The sequence below is a fragment of the Fulmarus glacialis genome, unplaced genomic scaffold (genome assembly GCF_000690835.1).
Source record: "Fulmarus glacialis isolate BGI_N327 unplaced genomic scaffold, ASM69083v1 scaffold17026, whole genome shotgun sequence".
NCBI lineage: Eukaryota > Metazoa > Chordata > Aves > Procellariiformes > Procellariidae > Fulmarus > Fulmarus glacialis.
This window is the reverse complement of record NW_009216387.1, coordinates 30,389-48,295: the sequence shown is the minus strand read 5'-3', so window position 1 is coordinate 48,295 and position 17,907 is coordinate 30,389. Positions and strand designations below refer to the sequence as shown.

At 39.1% G+C, this 17,907-nt stretch overlaps 1 protein-coding gene across 1 annotated transcript; it reads left to right on the top strand.

The window, feature by feature from the left end:
• Positions 1–2,201: 2,201 nt before the first annotated feature.
• Positions 2,202–11,759, top strand: CMPK1 (cytidine monophosphate (UMP-CMP) kinase 1, cytosolic). Its single transcript, XM_009579289.1, has 6 exons — positions 2,202–2,237; positions 7,792–7,938; positions 8,828–8,980; positions 10,480–10,556; positions 10,637–10,733; positions 11,209–11,759. The coding sequence occupies exons 1-6, from the start codon at positions 2,202–2,204 to the stop codon at positions 11,248–11,250; spliced, it is 552 nt and encodes a 183-aa protein (XP_009577584.1). The 3' UTR covers positions 11,251–11,759.
• The last annotated feature ends 6,148 nt before the right edge of the window (positions 11,760–17,907 follow it).

Genomic DNA, 17,907 nt, shown 5'->3' with positions numbered 1-17,907 from the left:
AGATGTTGCAGGGTGTTGGCTTGCTGACCCGGTGCCATCTCTGTAAGTCGTGAATGTAAAATGTTAAAAATAGAACTAAAATTTTGTTCTATGACAGAATGTGACAGAGGTCAAAGGATGTCCTGACCCCATAGGAAGTTAATCTTGTTCTCTCTTTTCAAAGAGCCTAAAACAGAGAGTATAGGTTGAGAAGACTTTCTGCTATATTTTTCACATTTTCAGTTTTTCAAATACATTTTTACAGCCATTTGAGGTAGAGCAAGTATCTAAGAAAGAACGGTGAATGCTACATGGTGTAGTACTGTCTGTTTAAAAACAAAAAAACCCAGGGATAATTGCATTGTATTCAGGTGGATAATTACGGAAGTAGTTAAGGCTGAATGCTTCCAAATGTGTGTTATGTTGGATTTGAAACAGCTTTTTTTTTTCTTTTTTTTTTTTTTTGAGCAGTTGTATCTATTTTTCTTATTGAAAGCCATGTAGGAGCAAAGTTTATCCATACAAACACTGAAAGAAATGACTAAGAACTGTAGCAATGCCCATGTTTCTGAAACTATTGGTGGAAAAAAAAAAACCCCACAGCTCCTGGCACTGACATGTTTTGTGTGTCGTCTATTCTGGTGATGCCCTGGCAGTGCTGTTACAGTTTATCCATGCTGCCATTATATCCCAGTCGTTGGTGTTGTATAATGAAGTTATGCGAATTTGGTCCAGACTGAAAAATGCCGTTATGACTTTAGTTCTGAAGGATTTTAACCTCAAATTACAGACTCTCATTCAAACCGGCTTATTCATTAAATTAAATTGTGGGATGAAAGGTTCATAGTGCCCATAAAGCCTTTTTGGTAAAGTCAAATTCTGCCCCTGGCACATAGCAAACAAATGAGCTTAAACTGTAGGGGAATCTTGTACGCTGTCGTTAATGGCTTTCACCAAACGATTAATGTAGCCTCAGGGCTGAAGTACCTTGTGTGGCCACTGGCCTGTGTTTAGAAATATAAATGCCTTTGGCTTGATGGGCTAATATAATTGAATATAGACCACTTTATTAGGAGAAGTTCAAATGAGTCATTGCTACTCAAATTGTATTTGCAGCTAAAAATGAAGGAAGGAAGTTAACTTTGATTGTACTGTATTTATTTTCTTTCTGAGCCTGGAAAGGGAAGTCCAAATACTAATAAATGTAAATTTGCTTTAATTCTGCTAATCCTGTTCACTGCATGGAAAGAAGCTAATTGAAGTCAGTGAGCTGACAGTAGAAAGCTCTCGGACCCACTGACTGCAGTGGACAGCCTTCCTGCTCGCTCGGACACCTCTACAGGAGCCGCTGGCTAAACTTCGAGGAGGAGAGGGAGGGGGAGAGGGTCTGAGGTAGTTGAAGGGAGAGTGGGACTGATGCGAGCCGACTGGAAAACTTTAGAAAAAGGGGACATGAACAGGGAAGTGTGTATGAAACGCAGCAGAGGTACTGGGGAGCAGCACCTTTTTTAAGCACACATCCTTGGCCTGGCCCCTGGCAGCCCCCCAGAGAGCCCTGGTGCAGGTGGTTGAATAGCCTGTACGCAGTCAATGCTGCCTTTAGGTTAAAAGTGTATTTTTGTTCAGATTTTAAACCCTGTTGGCAACTTGCCACAGAGAAAAGGGGCTGTAGCAGAGTAATAATAAACCTCATTCATCCTTGTTGTAAATGGACTGAATAATATTAGTTTACATTTGGAATGAATCTGACCCGGTATCTTGCTGTAAATCTGAAGTTTGTGCTGAACGAAAAGTCAGTAAAAGCTATAAATATCTCTCGGTTGCTATTCATACTAGAGATTTGGGACAGAGCACATCGTATGTAGAAGTAGTCTCACTTTGCTGAGGTGAGATCTTGTATGATTTTAGCATTAAATGATTTTATTGACAAACCAAGGGCAGCTGTGTTTTGTAGAGTAAAGGGGGTATTACATACTACCTGGGAACAATTTCTCAAAGAAGTGTTGTAATTGTTTTGCTGACTATGCTTTACATTCCCAGGAAAGGGAGATGGCTATCACATGTTGTAGGTGAAATATGTATTTGTTAAGTACTAGCCTAAATCATAACTGCTCGTTATGTGTGTGCTGGAGTCCCTCATTCTGGAGAAGGCATGTATTCATGCCAAATTTGGACCAAATGGAGAAATGATTTGAGGGAAGAAGACAGAATAACAAGCGGAAATGGGTATTGACACAGTGTACGAAAGGGAACAGCAGGTAAGCGATTAGGTTTCTTTATCTTTGCAGATAAGGTTGGAGGAGACAGCTGAACCAGGCTGGTTTTCTCCGATACGGAGGGAAGACTCGTGTACATTCCACAAACTCACAGAATTGTCACTGAGATGCAAATTCAGCAGAACTGCTGCTCTGGACCAGTTCCTCCTATTTAGGAAGGGATGAAGCAGAATTCCTTCTTAAGTTCTTCTCCTCTGCCTTCCAGCTCTGCAGGTTAACTCCTGAAACCTTCCACAGTTTGTTTAGGTGGAGCTTGCCATCATCTGGGACTGTTGCGTAGCTGTCGTGTGAGGCAGAATATTTCAGCAGGTAGTTGAGTGATGTCATTTGAATGCAGGTTCTTGCAATAACCTTCATGCTACAGTGTTTGTATCTTCCGTGACGGTGAGATATGTGTGTAGGACAAAATGAATGTGTTTTATTGCTGACTTCTGAACTTTGCTTATAAAATGGTTATGGTAAAATCAGGGGAAAAAATGAGTTCTTCAAATCTGCACAAAATATGCTTTCATGTACTTAAATTTTAAATCCTTACAACATTTGCCTAAAATGCAAAGCTCTCTGGTTGGTGGGAAGAATAATAACTAAATCACTTGTCTTTATTCCAAGCAAGATTTGAGTTGTGTTTTTTGTTTGTTTGTTTTGGCAAGGTGATTCTGTAGGGATTTGGGGTATGCAAGACATCCCTTTTTGTGTACCTAAAATCTAATTCACCTCCACCACAGCCCTATCCTGTATGTTTGTGGTTAAATCTAAAATTAATTCCACAAGGTGGGATGCTGAGCCTTCTCCTTTAATAAGAGCGTAAGTTAATATCCGAATGGAAAAAGCTGTTAAGTTGCTTTGGGATATATGATAAGGAAATTTGCTAGGGTGAAGAAAACAATGCAAAGAACAACTCACTGTATCAGAAACATTCCTCTGAAAGTAGCAGTGGATTTAGGTTTGCCGTTGTGTGTTAATTGTCTTCTAGAAGTCAGCTGAGAAACAGCGTTAACTTCTGTAAAATAAACACGTTTTTAAAAATGTTTGCTTTAAACTCAACTTCTGAAATCTCTTTCAAGAGTGCCAAGTAATAGTATTCTACTTAGCTTTAAGTTCTCATAGTTGTTTTTTGGAATATAAGTTTATATTTCTGAACTTTGGAGCTTTTTTAAAAACATGGTGAATGATCGTTTAAATCTACCCCCTGAAGATTTATCCCTATACAATTCCATTTTGCAGAACACTGGGTATTTAATTTTGGACTTTTCCAAATTTACTGGGTGTCTTTTATTGAGCTCAGCATTCCTGAAGCACTGGGGCGCTCTGTTTGCCGCCCCCTTCCCTGGGGGCACTGTCAGTGGGATCTCCTTTGTGCGTTTTGCTTTGGTAATGTGGTTTTTTGTTTGTTTTTCCTCTCCCAGAGGCAAGAACGTATTTCAAACTAAGAAAATGTCTTCAATTTTTTTTATTGGAATAAGCAGACAGAAGGTCTATTACTGCATTATAGTTTATACCCAAAGTTTTAATTCCATGTGCTAATTGCTAATAGGACAGACAAAAGCTTTTTAGGTTAAAAAAAAAAAAAAATGAAGGCTGCAGGGTTTACACGATTCTGTTTTTATTTTAACTCGTTCTTGAATGGTGTATGTAGCAAATTTAGGTTGTTTATTAAGGTTGCCCAAGATATGACAGGTCAGAACTAGGGCAATAAAAGTTTGTATTTTATTTGTTTAGATCTTGAGTCCTGTGACTTTCATTTTCAGAGTAACAATGATAAGCCAAGATAGGAGTCAAGGTCAAAGTAGTCATTTGTGTTTCTCTTGCTTTTTCTTGGCTTCTGCTCACTTAAGGAAGTCTCAAGCTGTGTGTTTAGTGGAGAGATGTGCTGCTGGACCACACAAGGCTGAATCAGAAATAAACCTTGTGCCCCTCGAAAGCTGGCTGTGTAAGGAGTCCCAGCAGCAGCTGCTGCACACCGCTGATCCTTTCTTACCGCCTCGAGAAGATTGCTAGGGCAGACTCCTCCTTATTCAAGTGTGACACAAATATGACTCATGTATTTTTCGGTTGTATTCACCTCTTTATGGTATTTACTGAAAACAAAGCGTGTTCTGTCTGCGGAGTGGAAATTGCAAATCCCTGGCTGGCAGAGGAAAGCTAGAAGTGGCTATAGGGCAGGGGAGAGAAGAGCATGCCAGGGAGGGTGCAGTCTCGGGTTGTAATTTGGAGATGTGGAGCATACAGCTCGCACGTCCCAGTTTGCCCTGCTGCTTGGGGACTGATTTACCAGGCCCCTGTGAGACAAACAAGCGAGCGATGTTCTGCTCTGCTCTGTACAATACTGCTAAGTGCTGTTCTGAGTAACACCTTTATGATGGGATTGATGGAAACTTGAGCTTGTTTTCCACATCACTGATTTGATTTTTTTTTTTTTTTTTTTTTTTTGAAAGCAAAGGAGGAAGATGTCTACAGTGGTGCTGAAGACAGCTGATTTTTGTCTTTTTCATTCACAGTTAATTTTTGTAAGAGGTTTGAATTATGGTTCTCCAAATATAAAAATAGTTTTAAAAATAATGAGAACTTGTGTAATAGCAACTTACTGATTTAATCTTTTTTTCTTCTTATAGAACAGCACACCAGTCCGCTAGTGTAGTAGAAAACATTATCTCTGAAATAAGTTTTTGAATAGTTAATTCTATATTTTCTTTTTTCTTCTCTGTAATCTAAAAATCTGTCCAGATTTTAGGTGCTTGGCATCCAACTATTTGGAAATTTTTTTTAACCTGGTTACTATTTCAAGTCTTCCTTTCAGTCTCACATTATGAATCTAGCATATATGCATCCTTCGAGAACTGGAGAAACTGCTTTTTCATTGTTTGGCAGCCACAGTCCTTCTCCCTTTCTGAGTTTGGAGGAGGAGAATTAGGCAGTAGTTGCAACAAGTCACGTTCTGGGGATTGCATCAAGATGTACTTGGCACTGCTGGAAAGTCATGCTGGCACAATGCAAACCTTGGCAAGATGCGAGAGCGTGTTGACCCGGTTTTTGTGCAGTTACATCACAGTCTCTCTTGCAAGCTCTTGGGGATGTGACGATTTTCTCCAATTTGGGATGCTTGCTGAGGGTTTGTCTCACTTAAGATGAAAGAAAACTTTGTGCCCTGTACGCATTGATTAAAACTGGCAAGAGTAGCGTGAGCACTGCATCTCTGAAGCCTTCTGTGGATGGAGCAGCAGCCAAGCCTTTCTCTGTGCTTGTTTGCATTGTTTAAACCGACATGTTTTCTTTGGCTCTTGAGTCAGTACAGTTAACAAATAGATGTTTTGCCCCTGAAGGAGAGGTTTGTTTTTCTTATTGCCTGGTTAATCCATTCTGAAGGTTACTCAAGAATACAATTTACTATTATCTCAAACAAGTCTATTTATACAACAGCACTTTAAAACACTTCTATCTTTTACTTTCCTGTTCAGCCATTAAAAACTATTTTACTTTGCTGTTGTAAAAGACAGAGAATTCCAAAAATTGTCTGACTCAATTTCGTTTTCATGCATGAAAAGGGAAATGCCAAGGAAAATTAAATGGTTTGGTAATCCTCTAAAACCGAAGGGATTATATTTTCCTCCTGTTTTCTCTTTTGTAGAAACTTGATGTTAAAAATATCATCATTCTTTAACTTTAGCAAGAAGAACTACATGTTAATTTTTTTCAGCAGAGTAAGGTTTCTAGCTTGTAAGGAAAGATTTATTCTGGTTTATGGCTTCTGTAGTTCATAGTTAATATTTAGATTTGCAATTAAATAGGCATATCCAAATGCAGTGCACATTAAAGCAGGAGTACAGTGAGTTTATAGAGGATGTCTGTGGAGCTTTTTCTTCACAGTTATTTAGAGCAAAATCTTCTTTTTTTTTTTGCCAGCAGTGTAGAGTTTTGGAGATTTAGGTAATTATATCCCTTCTTAAATTATGACTATGGCAGAACTAACTTTCCACGCTTTTGTGGGTGAAATTGGAAAGCAACTGAAATGTTTTTAAAGTCACTTAGTGGGTTGTGTAATATTTTTGTTGTACTTAGTCCAATAGCCAAGTTTTTAAATCCTAAGTTCGCAGCCTTAAAAAGTGTGTAGTCACATTATTATGCTGCTCAGACACCTTTTTTGAAATTTGCTTTGGATGTTGCTGCAGCCAAGCTGATAACCCCGAAGTTTTTTGCTGCTGCTTTTGTTTTGTGTAAAAACTTTAGCATGAGTATGTACAGGTATACTCTGTTTTGGATGTATAGCTAGCTTAGGTAATCACCAAGGAGGTGCCTTTATTTCCTGTTTTTATGGACTATATTTGGTCAAAGAAGCATAGTACACTTAGTTTTCTTGTGGTCTTAAATGAGCTGAGAAAATGATTGTTTTGTGCTCTGAAATTTCCTTTATAGCAATGCAATTCTTTTTGGTAAGAGTGTATTTGTATGTTTGCACTATGTGTCTATTTATGATGGTAAATGCCTGAGAAATTCAAGTGTAATAAATACTTTTCATTGGTATTTTGCATTAGCTACCTTTTTTAGACGTAGTTTGAGGTGAAAGAAAAGAGTAATGGTGTTTGCTGTTTTCCTGCATACTGGTATCAAGTTGATAGATTTGGATGTGATCTCTCTCTGCTCTCTTTCTGTTTACTGTACCTGGCGTGACATAGGGTGGGACCAGTGTGGCTGTTTACCTTCATCTGCCACATCATCGTTATGAGAAGGCACTAGCCTCCCTCAAGGGCTGCTCTCCGAGTTTGTCATGTTCATCCCCGGGGAAGGAGGTAGCAGGGGCAGGCATGCAGGGCTGGGTTTGGAGGAGTGCATGTGTAGGACTGTTTGTGTAGCTGCAGTGTTAGATGCAGAGTTATAAGTGATTAGACAAAGGTAGAGCAGGAAGCTGGTTCCAGAACCACAATGGGAATGTAAGAATTTCTGACTCATGCTGTGCTTGAAACATTCCTCCAGCTCCAAAGGACCTGGAATCACCTCGTGCTTTTCTTTTAGTAGTGAATTAGATAAAATTACAAACCTATTGCATAACATAGCAAAAAAAGGTACTATCTCAACTTTTTCACTTTGTAAATCAAGACTTGACTCAGTAACTGATAACCACTTACAATTTTTAAGTAGTTGAACTGTTAGGATGGGGTATAGCTTGTATCTAATTTGGTGATTGTTAAACGTCTCATTGCACAGTGTAACACTGCAGGAAGCCCCTTGGGGGCATTGAGACGGTCTCGTTTCCAAACATGAAAAAATTACCTTTGAAAACAGTAGACGAATACCTGACCAAAGCCCTGTTGAGCATTTTACCCAAGAATCTCTCTCCTGCTGTGCTTTCTGTGTGTGCAGAGCATGCTGTGTTGTCAGCTTACACACTGAAGATGGAATAGATCTGTCACTAGCAAGATGCTATTCCCTGTATTTTTCTGTTGTAATGTGAAGATATATGTGGTTGACACTGTTGACTGATGTTAACTTTGCATGTGTACTAATTCAAGGGAATTATGCCTGTTTGTTTTGCACGTTTCAGAAATATGGCTACACGCACCTTTCTGCTGGTGACCTCCTTCGAGATGAACGAAAAAGGCCAGGCTCACAGTATGGAGAACTCATTGAGAACTACATTAAGGAGGGGGAAATTGTACCGGTTGAAATAACAATCAGCTTGCTGAAGAGGGTAAGGAAAGGGCTATTTCCTTGCTGGTTCATTCTTGCAGACTAAGCAACAGAGCAGTGGATGTATTCTGGAAGAATTGCCTTTCCTCTGGTGTGAGTAGTATGAAATGGCAGACATGTACGTGCACATTGCCTACTGGGCTCCTCTTAGCAATTACTCATGTTTCTTTCTGGCTGGTTGGAGGGCAGTAGGTGATGGCCTCTGATACCCGGGGATCTGTGAGAATGGATTATTTTTATTTTATTTTATTTTTGTAGTAGCTCTAGGGAAATCAATGAAACACTGTATTTCTTATTTCCCTTAACTAGCTTTTGGACCTCTTAGTCAGCTCAGTCATATTTGACTGGAGGGTAGAGGCCTTAAAGGTATTAAGTTTCTGTAAGTTTTATCAAAATAGATAGCCAGGTGGGGGAGAAGAGCACCTGGTAATGTTCCTGCAGAAGGAAAAGCTCCAGCCTTTGTCCTTATTAGAGGTCCAGGAAGACAACCAGAGTATCTCCTTTAAGACAGAAAAGGCTTCTGTTGCCCATGGCAGTAAATATTTCTGGAGTTTATCTGAATTAACTCTAGATCAGGGATGTTTTGGCATCTTACTGTGTATTGGCACTTTCCAGTATCTTGTAGAAAATTAACTTTAACGCTGGGGTAGTGTGTTATGAGATTTTGAGCTTTATGAAATAGTGAATTCAGTTTGAAAGAAGGCTATATTGGTGCATCAGTGAATTAATTAGCATGCACTGAAGGTGAAACAAAAATACATTTTGTAAATCTGCAATAATCCTAAAATAAATGCTTCTCAACTTACCATGTCAACATTATGGCGGTAATTTAATAAGTAGATAAATGGTTGTATGTGCAGGAGATCATGAATTGAATTCTCTTTTATCAGGCTATGGATCAAACAATGGCTGCCAATTCCCAGAAGAACAAGTTCTTGATTGATGGATTTCCCAGGAATGAAGATAATCTTCAGGGCTGGAATAAGACTATGGATGGAAAGGCAGATGTTTCTTTTGTTCTCTTTTTTGATTGTGACAATGAGGTAATGAAGTGTGTTATTCTGTAACTTTCTTTCTTGCTATATTGTAAGAATTATTCACGAAAAACAACAAAACTCTGTCAGGTAGTGAATGGACTAGTGTAAGAGTAGAAGGAAAACTTGGTCTGTGAGTTTCAAGGATTTTTTGGCAACTTGCAGATGAAAAACTGCATGTTTTTGAAGTAGCAGGCAGCTAATTGCACTTGGTATAATCATGTGTGAATAAATTATATTGAAAAAGTACTTCAGGCAATTGCATTCTTAAGGAAAATTTGTGAAAACTTTAAATACATTATAGAAAATTATTTGGTTAATTTTCAGAAAACATTACTCTGTTTACTCTTAGTAACTGTTGTTTAGTCCAAAATGAACTTGATAGCAATGTCTGCTTTAATTCTAGAGTGCTGGCAGCAGCAGTCTTTATTTTCATAGTTATGAGCTGTGCTATAGGATAGCTAGTAATCAACATTTTATTCAGCAAGTCATTAGATTACAAGGGCATTTTGACAGTGATATATTATATTCATTTAACAAGTGCCATGGTACGCTGTCTTTTTAATATGTCAGTGCCCTTGAAGCATAAAAACTGATAGGAGAATCCCAGCACCTTAAGCTGACTTTCTTCCATTTACCCTTTTCCCCAATTTTACTTAGTTGCAACTATTTTTTAATCTCAAAGAACAAGTGAGGGGTTATTTTTTTCTATTTAAAAACTTAAATAAGATTAAATGAATTTTTTCACTTGGTGGGGTGTTAATTTGGGGGTTTTAATTTTTTCACTAGATCTAAAAATAGACAACAATGCCTACATGATCTTCTGGATTTTTTTTTTACTATGGATGTACTTTGTAGGAAAAAATAATTTTTAACCATTGTCCTCTTGCATGAGTAGGATAAATGTATTCATGAAGTGTACATGTGTCAGCGTTGCTTACTTAACTTTGTTTCAAAACTTAGTTCATTGGGCAGCTTTTAACTGTGGTTAGTTCTTCAGTTTTTACTTAGATTTTGATTTTTAAGTCTTCGTTACAGCAGTGTCAAATAAGAACATTTTAACTTACAATAACTTAGTATGTAGCTTTACAAAATTCTTGGGAGAGCATACGGTGACTTTCTTTCAGTGCAGGCGTATTTTAGTAGTGTGATTTGACATGCTGCTTTTCAGAAAGTCTGAACACATCCTTGAAAATCAGGTAATTCTCTTCTTTAAATGTCTCAAGTTGGAGACCCAGTCGAAGCACAGAGCTTGATGTTGCTTTTACTTCCACTGACCCTAATCCCATTTTAAGAGCCCCTATTTTAATGAACAGATGAAATGTAAAGCTATCATCCTTTTTCTCTGGAAGAATCTAACCTTCCAGGTGAATTCTGGTTACATCCACCAGATCTGGACAGTATTTTGTGTGTCAGGCCTATTTAGATTTTCAGGATTTTTGTTTTGTTCCTGCTTGTGTTCCACCTTGTGTTCTTGGTGCAATCATCCTTTTGATGTTTTTTTGTAGATATGTATTGGGCGCTGTCTTGAAAGAGGCAAGAGCAGTGGTAGGAGTGATGATAATCGGGAGAGTCTGGAAAAGAGGTACTATCTTCAAAACTTTTCAGTTCCCTTCTGTTTATATTTTACTATGTAATGCTTTTTTCCCCTGTGCTTTCTCCTAGAATTCATACATATCTGCAGTCTACTAAGCCTATAATAGATTTATATGAGAGAATGGGAAAAGTCAGAAAAGTGGATGCCTCTAAATCTGTTGATGAAGTAAGTATATAAGCCAAAAAACCATGGTGATGACAGTGGCAGGGTACATATTTTTGGCATTCTTCTGAGATGTGTGTATGTGTGGTTAGTGTGCTAATTAAGTACTGATGTGTATTACTGAGGGAGCTTGTGGAACTCTCATTTTGACTCTTGAAGAACTGATTAAGATGAGAATAACTTTAAGAAATCAATTAATTCTGCTTGAATATGAGCTGGACTAAACACATTTTCAGTGTTTCTGTGTTTAAAAGTGTCTTGTCTTTTTCACTTTCATGAGCTTTTGCTTTTCTGAAGTAGTATTGCTTTTCTGTCTCAGTTTCCCAGAACTGATGTCAATTTTGCCATTAAAGAATGACTGTGAATGTTCTAAGAAAAACCTATGTATTTTTTAAAATACTGTCCATTATTGTGTGTGCTGGTTTAACTTGAAGTTAACTGTTTGACCAACACTTCATATTCTTCTCTCTCTTTTTAGGTTTTTGAAAAAGTTGTACAAATTTTCGACAAAGAAGGCTAATTCCCAGCTTGAGAATTCATTTAAACTTGTGCGTGAATCTTGCTTGAATAGCTGCTACTGCAGTCCACTCTTCGTAATTGTTTTAAAAGATTTTTTTATTGTTTTTCACATATCTAATGATGATTGGAAAAGCAGTTAATTACAATGGATCTGTTTTTTAAATAGGAAATAATTTCTTGTGGCTATAGTATACAAATTTCAGGGTTCTCCATTAGTACAAGTTCAGTTACTCATGGCAAAACCACAGTTAAAACATCTCTCTGAAGCGACTATTCTGTCACAGTTCTGTGCCTATCATGGGCAGCCCTTCTTATTCCTTATTGCCATACGTGGTTTTTTTTGTTTTTTGTTTTTTTTTTTAAGGATCAACTAAACAGCAGCATTAAGCAATGAGGGACCTGTGTGTCCTTGTTTGTTTTTCGGATGCTTGGACCAAATTTAGCAGATATTTTTTCAGAGTATAATTTTGTCATGATGTTCCCTGTTATCACCAAACCTGAATTCTGTAAGTCAAGCTACAGTTAATGTGAGAATCTGTTTTAGCAGTTCTCACAAAACTATTTAATATGCTGTTCAGCAATAGACATACAAAGTACTTTATGGAAAGTGGTGCTTTCTTATGACTCTGCATGTAAACTGTCTTGTAAGTTCTTGAGTACCTGGATGACATGGCCCTGGGCTTTACTTTGTCTTCATTTGTAAAAGGTTAAGAATATAATTTCAAAGTCAGGTCAGTATTTCCATACTCATTTATTTTAAATGGTAGTTATATTCCTAATTATAGTTATGGTCTTCACAAGATGGCAAAACTCTTAAATAGTGTACAATAAACAAAATCTTCTAACAGTTCTGTCTTTTGTAACAAGTGGAAGGGATTTTCTGTATTATAATAATTATTATTATTATTATTATTGAAATACTGTGTTACTGAATGCTTTAAGGTTTGTTACCTGGGGAAATATTTTTATGGTTAAACTAGTGAATTTGTTTCCCTAAAATTGTATAATTTTAATAGCTGTTTATTTGAAAAGATTGTAAATTATTGCACTTTTGTTATGATGTAGTCAGCTGAGGGGAAGATACCTGCAGAAAAAAGTTCCATTCACTTAAACAAATTGGGTCCTGCCTCATCACGTTCTCTTGAATTAGCCGAGTACAGTCAGCAGCAATAGTTGGGATAAGCAGATAACTAGCTGAAACAAACTGGTTTAAATGTTTGTACAGATGTGGTGTAATTCTGCCTTTTGTTTAAAGTAACTTTTTCTCTCCCCTATATAGTATGCATAGGTCAGTGGGGGCCCAGCCATGCATTCCTTGCATGCCCTAAGCTTTCACGGAAGAAGGCTCCAGAAGGCTTGAAGATGAGTGTGTTAATTAATTTTAGTGATAGAGTGGTTCTTCCTACATTAACTGACACTGTAATTGGTTTGTGATATGCTAATAGATGTTGCAAATTACAGGGAATTGCAATTTGGAAATCTTGGGGTTCAGCTTTTCTTTATTGATTACTTTCTCTACTTTCTCTATTTAGGAAAAGCTTTAAATTAAGCCTAGCTTCTAATTAGAATCAGACGTGTTGGTCCTCATCCTGCAATCTGATCTGTGCAGGCAGATTTGTATGTGCATGAATTCTCATCTCACGGAGGTTCTTGAGGCTGCCGGACCGGGGAAGAGTTGGGTACAATAGAAACAAAGGGTAAACTACAGTGTCTTTTCCAGTATGGTAGGAGTTCAAACAACGGACTGAGCAAAAATAGCCGTTTATTACTGCAGAATATACGGACCATGATTACTTCTGTGAGTGTGGGAGGCTAATGCTTTCGCTTCATGAACTTCCCCTTAAAAAAACAAAAAATCATGGAATTTAATTCTTATTGTATAAGTATGCTGACATAGGATAGGATCCAGCGAAACTGCGTGTTTTGATATGAAGGTTAGAATCAGGGTTTTTCCAAAAAGACTTCAAACAGGATTCTTTAATATAGTTAGAGAGATTTAATTATCTTTTGTTTCTAAGTTACTGGTTTTTACAAGTTCTGTTCAGAATAGAGTATCTGTTTTTTCTCATCATATACTTTTCTCTGTATTTAAGTGCTGAAACAAAGAAGAAAAAAAAACCTTTGGAGCAAGTTTTTAGAAAAAACCAATGTTTTGGCAATATTGAATTTGGAGTGGATTGTAATGTGTCTGTGCAAAGACTAGATTTTTTTTGTCATTTTATTTATTGAAGATGCCATTAAATGTGTTACCAATTCTTTCAAGTTGGACTTATGATTGAAATAAAGATTAAAGGCAATATGCCAATGTGTTGTGTTCGTTTAGCAGCAAAACTACAAAGAATTTGAGGAGATCAATAAACTTTGTTCTGTATCTTAATATGAGTGCTTGGCTTACAGTTATCTGTCACAAGGGATATTTTTCATATATGTCTATCTATGTAAAGCGTGTATTTATTAGCATTAGATACCTTGTGTGGCCGCATACAAGTAGGTATGTGTATAAAAGTTCAGTTTTCACCATCAAAACTGAAGTCCTGAAGACCCTGTTAGGCACAGGATAGGATCAGGCAAATGCCTGTGGAATTGGTACCTTTTCTTGATTATATAGGTTTGTCAAATTACTCTATTCGTATAGTTGGGTAGTGATAATTCATTTGGCACATCTGTGAAAAAAAGGGGACTTGAAGTGAACTAGGAAACACAAACCTATTGCGCAGCTGCTGTGGGAGACGCTTTTTGTCTTGATTTGTCATGCTTCCTTGCTCAATCACCAGCGGATTTCCTGAATGCCATTCTGCTGCTTTGCAGCACATGCCTACGTGCTGTACTCGAGACTGTGTTCTTAAAGGAGATTGGCACAGCATAGTATTCTTTATAAAAGAAACTGAGAGGTTGCCAGGCTTATTTTAAAATAAGTCTCCACATTTTGTGTGAAGTTTTGTCACAAAATGGGTTGTTTATTCATGTCTAGGTTTCCAGTAAACAACACATTGAACTTGAAACCTTACTCTGGAAAGATTTGCAGAGCTGGCCTGAAAGGGATGAGAAAGCAGGGGATTTTCCAGCAGTGGTAGGTATCTTTCTGCTGCTAAAACTACATGACCAAATTGTTTTGCTGAAACCTCGCCCTGAGGTTGTAGTGTCTCCTTGGGGACTGACTGACAGGGGCAAGGCTCTGGTAGCTTGCCCCGAAGCAAGCTTCCCACTCCCACAAGTGGGAGACTTGAACAGAAAATCCCTGCCCAAAAGGTGCCAATTTGATGGAGTGGGGGCAGGTGGAGAAGACCATAAGCATGCAGTTGAGGATTGCCTCAGTGTAAGATAGGTGCTGGAGCGTGTCCAGAGAAGGGCAACGAAGCTGGTGAAGGGTCTAGAGAACAAGTCTGATGAGGAGCGTCTGAGGGAACTGGGGTTGTTTAGCCTGGAGAAGAGGAGGCTGAGGGGAGACCTCATCGCGCTCTACAACTACCTGAAAGGAGGTTGTAGCGAGGTGGGGGTCGGTCTCTTCTCCCAAGTAACCAGTGATAGGACGAGAGGAAATGGCCTCAAGTTGCGCCAAGGGAGGTTTAGACTGGACATTAGGAAAAACTTCTTTACTGAAAGAGTGGTCAGGCCTTGGAACAGGCTGCCCAGGGAAGTGGTAGAGTCGCCATCCCTGGAAGTATTTAAAAGACGTGTAGATGTGGCGCTTAGGGACATGGTTTAGTGGGCATGGTGGTGTTGGGTTAACGGTTGGACTTGATGATCTTTAGAGGGCTTTTCCAACCTTAATGATTCTATGATTCTATGATTCTATATTCCCCACTAGCAACATTAATATTAAGAAGAGATGGTTCATGAGGGAGTTCCAAGGTCTTGTGCAAAATGCTGTGTCTTACAACAGTGGGGATGTTTGTGTGCCGCTGCCCAGGCTGAACTGGGGGGAATGGGAGAGTTAAATGGAAAAAAACCTCAGTTCAGACTGGAGCTGCCAACTGTCGTTACCGGTTGGCAGTTTCTAGCTGCCCGCATTTAGGAAAGTTGCAGCTTAGGGGATTACTTTTCTGCTTAGTTTGAAGTTCAATACCAGTTCGGTCCCTGTTGTGATACAGATGTCTCTGAAAGCTATGATCTGTGACTACTCAGCTGACCTTCTGCTCGGGAGGGGGGCAACACTTGGCCCCTTGGCACGATCAGGTTATTTCTTCAAGATGCGCTGCAGCAGGACTTGGAGACTGGGCGCCTGGGGCCGTGTGCTTGCCACAGTCCAAAGATCCCGGGGTTAATGGCTAGTAATGAAAACTGCAAGACGATGCAAAGACGATTCAGCTAATCAGGTAACAAAGGACACAGTAACAAAAATATTAAGACTTTTGGGTTCATATAGCAGCAGTTCTCACGCTCTTTTGATCTGCAGACCTTTATAAATCTTCCAGTGGAGATAGGGGGGCATAGATGAATTTAATCTTGCTGCTCTCTGCTGTTTTTCATGGATTGCTTAGTTTAAGATGGTGGTTTTCAGCCTGTGGTCTGTAGAGTATTTCTCTTGGTAACAATAGGAGTCTTTATTGAGTCTTCTAATCTGCTCAGCTGATGTATTCTCTATCCTCTTTGCTTTCTGCCTTTTAATGTATTTTCCTCACCTTTTTGAATTGCAGATACTCTGGGATGGGGAAGGGGGTGCTCTTACAAACCTCTGTGTGCCTTGCAAAAGAAACAAAATCTTTAAATACCCTCAGCTGGAGCAATCAGAACCTGTGTCTGCCAACAAGCTTGGTATATAATCTGTTACAAAACTGACATAAAGCACATTGTGCTTCCCCCCCCCACCCCTTACAGAAAATCTTGGTGTAGTCCCTCTGCTCTTTTCTCCTGTATGAGTGAGATCAGATGTGTCTGTCTTGCTTCAGCACAGTGCTTAGCAGCAGTTGCGTGAAAAAAACTCCTCAGTCATTAGATGTTAAACTAGCAATGACCTGTTATGCTTCAATGGAAGCGAGATGATTGAGGAGGGGAGGAAAGACGCTTAAAGAAGCTCAGTCAATTCTGCTTCACTAGTCAGACTTCGGCTTTAGATACGTATCTGTTCCGCACAGCAGTGATGCTTGTATTTAGTCTAGCTAATCCATGATTATGCTGAATAGAAAATTGTGCAAAAAGCACTCCCTGCCTAGAAGTTGCCTGTCTCCCCTCATCAACTCTGCCACCTTGAATTCCAGGGGTTGTGGAGACAGGAATTTGTCTTCAGGGTAAAGCTGTAAAAGCTAAACTGGGCAGGATGAAGACAAATTGAGCCATGCTTGTGAAGAACGAGATGCACAGCTTATTTCACTGTGGGCAGCAATGCCAGGCTATTTTGTCATCCTGGTTTATAACTGCATTCAGACAGCAAAGCAGAAATTTTCTCTTCCCCCTCAAATGTTTGGCAGAAAGCTTGCTTTTGTCTAAAATGCTTCTTAAGCACTGTGTGAACCATTCAGTCCTAAACCAGTTTGAGTTGTGCTTTTTCTTTCTAATTTACAAATAGGAGGGTTTGGTTTAGTTTCTTGTAATAGCTGCTGCAGCGAGACAACTCTTGGAAAATACAAGGCGCCATCCCAAAAGATATTATCTGCTTTATTCTGGAGGGCTTTTTAGCACAATACAGTTTCTTTGTGGTAAGAAATGGCAAAGATTGCTGTGCGACTACCAAAGTGTAACAATATATGGATGGTACGTGGAAATGGTATCTTGTACAACTTTTGTGCTCAGCACGCACTTTTATTTAATGCCATGAGATGTGAAAAGAAATTTTAGGATATATTCTCAATTGGATCAAGTCTTAGGAGTGAAGCTTAATCTATCGTGGGGGTCTTCAGGGACTGTCAGGATCTATCAAGGTATTTGGAGGATGTAGTATGTGGTGGTCCTCTCGCCTGACTGAGCACAGAGCTATCTCTTTAGGTTGCTGTTCGGGGTGTTACTACTGTTGTCTTCTTAAACCAGAACCAGCTGAAGTCCCCAGCTGTGGTCACCAAGTATCCTGAGGTCTATGTTATGTTCTAACCCAGATGCCTCTGTCCTTGTCTGAATACCTTCTCTGGTTTCATTTGGATATGATGGAAATCATCAGTGCCTTTATTTCAGGGGGAGGACTGGCACAGCAGTTTAGCTGCTGCCCCACCTCATACTCCGCACACACAAACTTCTGTGAGAGGGAGATGTTCTCTGGGAGCTGTAGTGGCTTCTTTACTTCCATTTTCCTTGCCAGGCCATGCATCCTGGCTGGACAAGATCTCCCAAGGTATAGTAGTATCTCCCTATCCCAAGAGGGGAGATGGTAGCCGGACCATGGGAGAAGCCCTTGGGCACAGAAGGCAACAATGGCGTGAAACATCCTGGATGCATTTTTCAAATGAAAGTGTAATCAGCAGCCACATTTTTGCTGGGTAATCGAAATGTCCGTGGAAAATAGAGACAGGGATAATTTTTCCGTGTTCTTTCTAATTTAAAATTTTCTGCGGAAAGAAAGTGCATTTCACCGCTTCCTTGCAACAGAGAGCTCAGGATTTTAAGTGCCATTCCTGAAGCAAGCATTGCCTTTGGCTTGCCATGTGTGACTTCTTGTGAAGCTTCCCGGGGCTCTTGGATGCTGTTCTTGCCAGCGAGAGCAGATTGCTTCCAGCAATAAACATCCCAC

Coding starts and splice junctions, on each gene's coding strand:
- CMPK1 (XM_009579289.1), top strand. CDS start 2,202: ATGGGTATTGACACAGTGTACGAAAGGGAACAGCAG. Junction 2,238..7,791: donor TGTACGAAAGGGAACAGCAG/GTAAGCGATTAG, acceptor TGCACGTTTCAG/AAATATGGCTACACGCACCT. Junction 10,734..11,208: donor CCTCTAAATCTGTTGATGAA/GTAAGTATATAA, acceptor CTCTCTTTTTAG/GTTTTTGAAAAAGTTGTACA.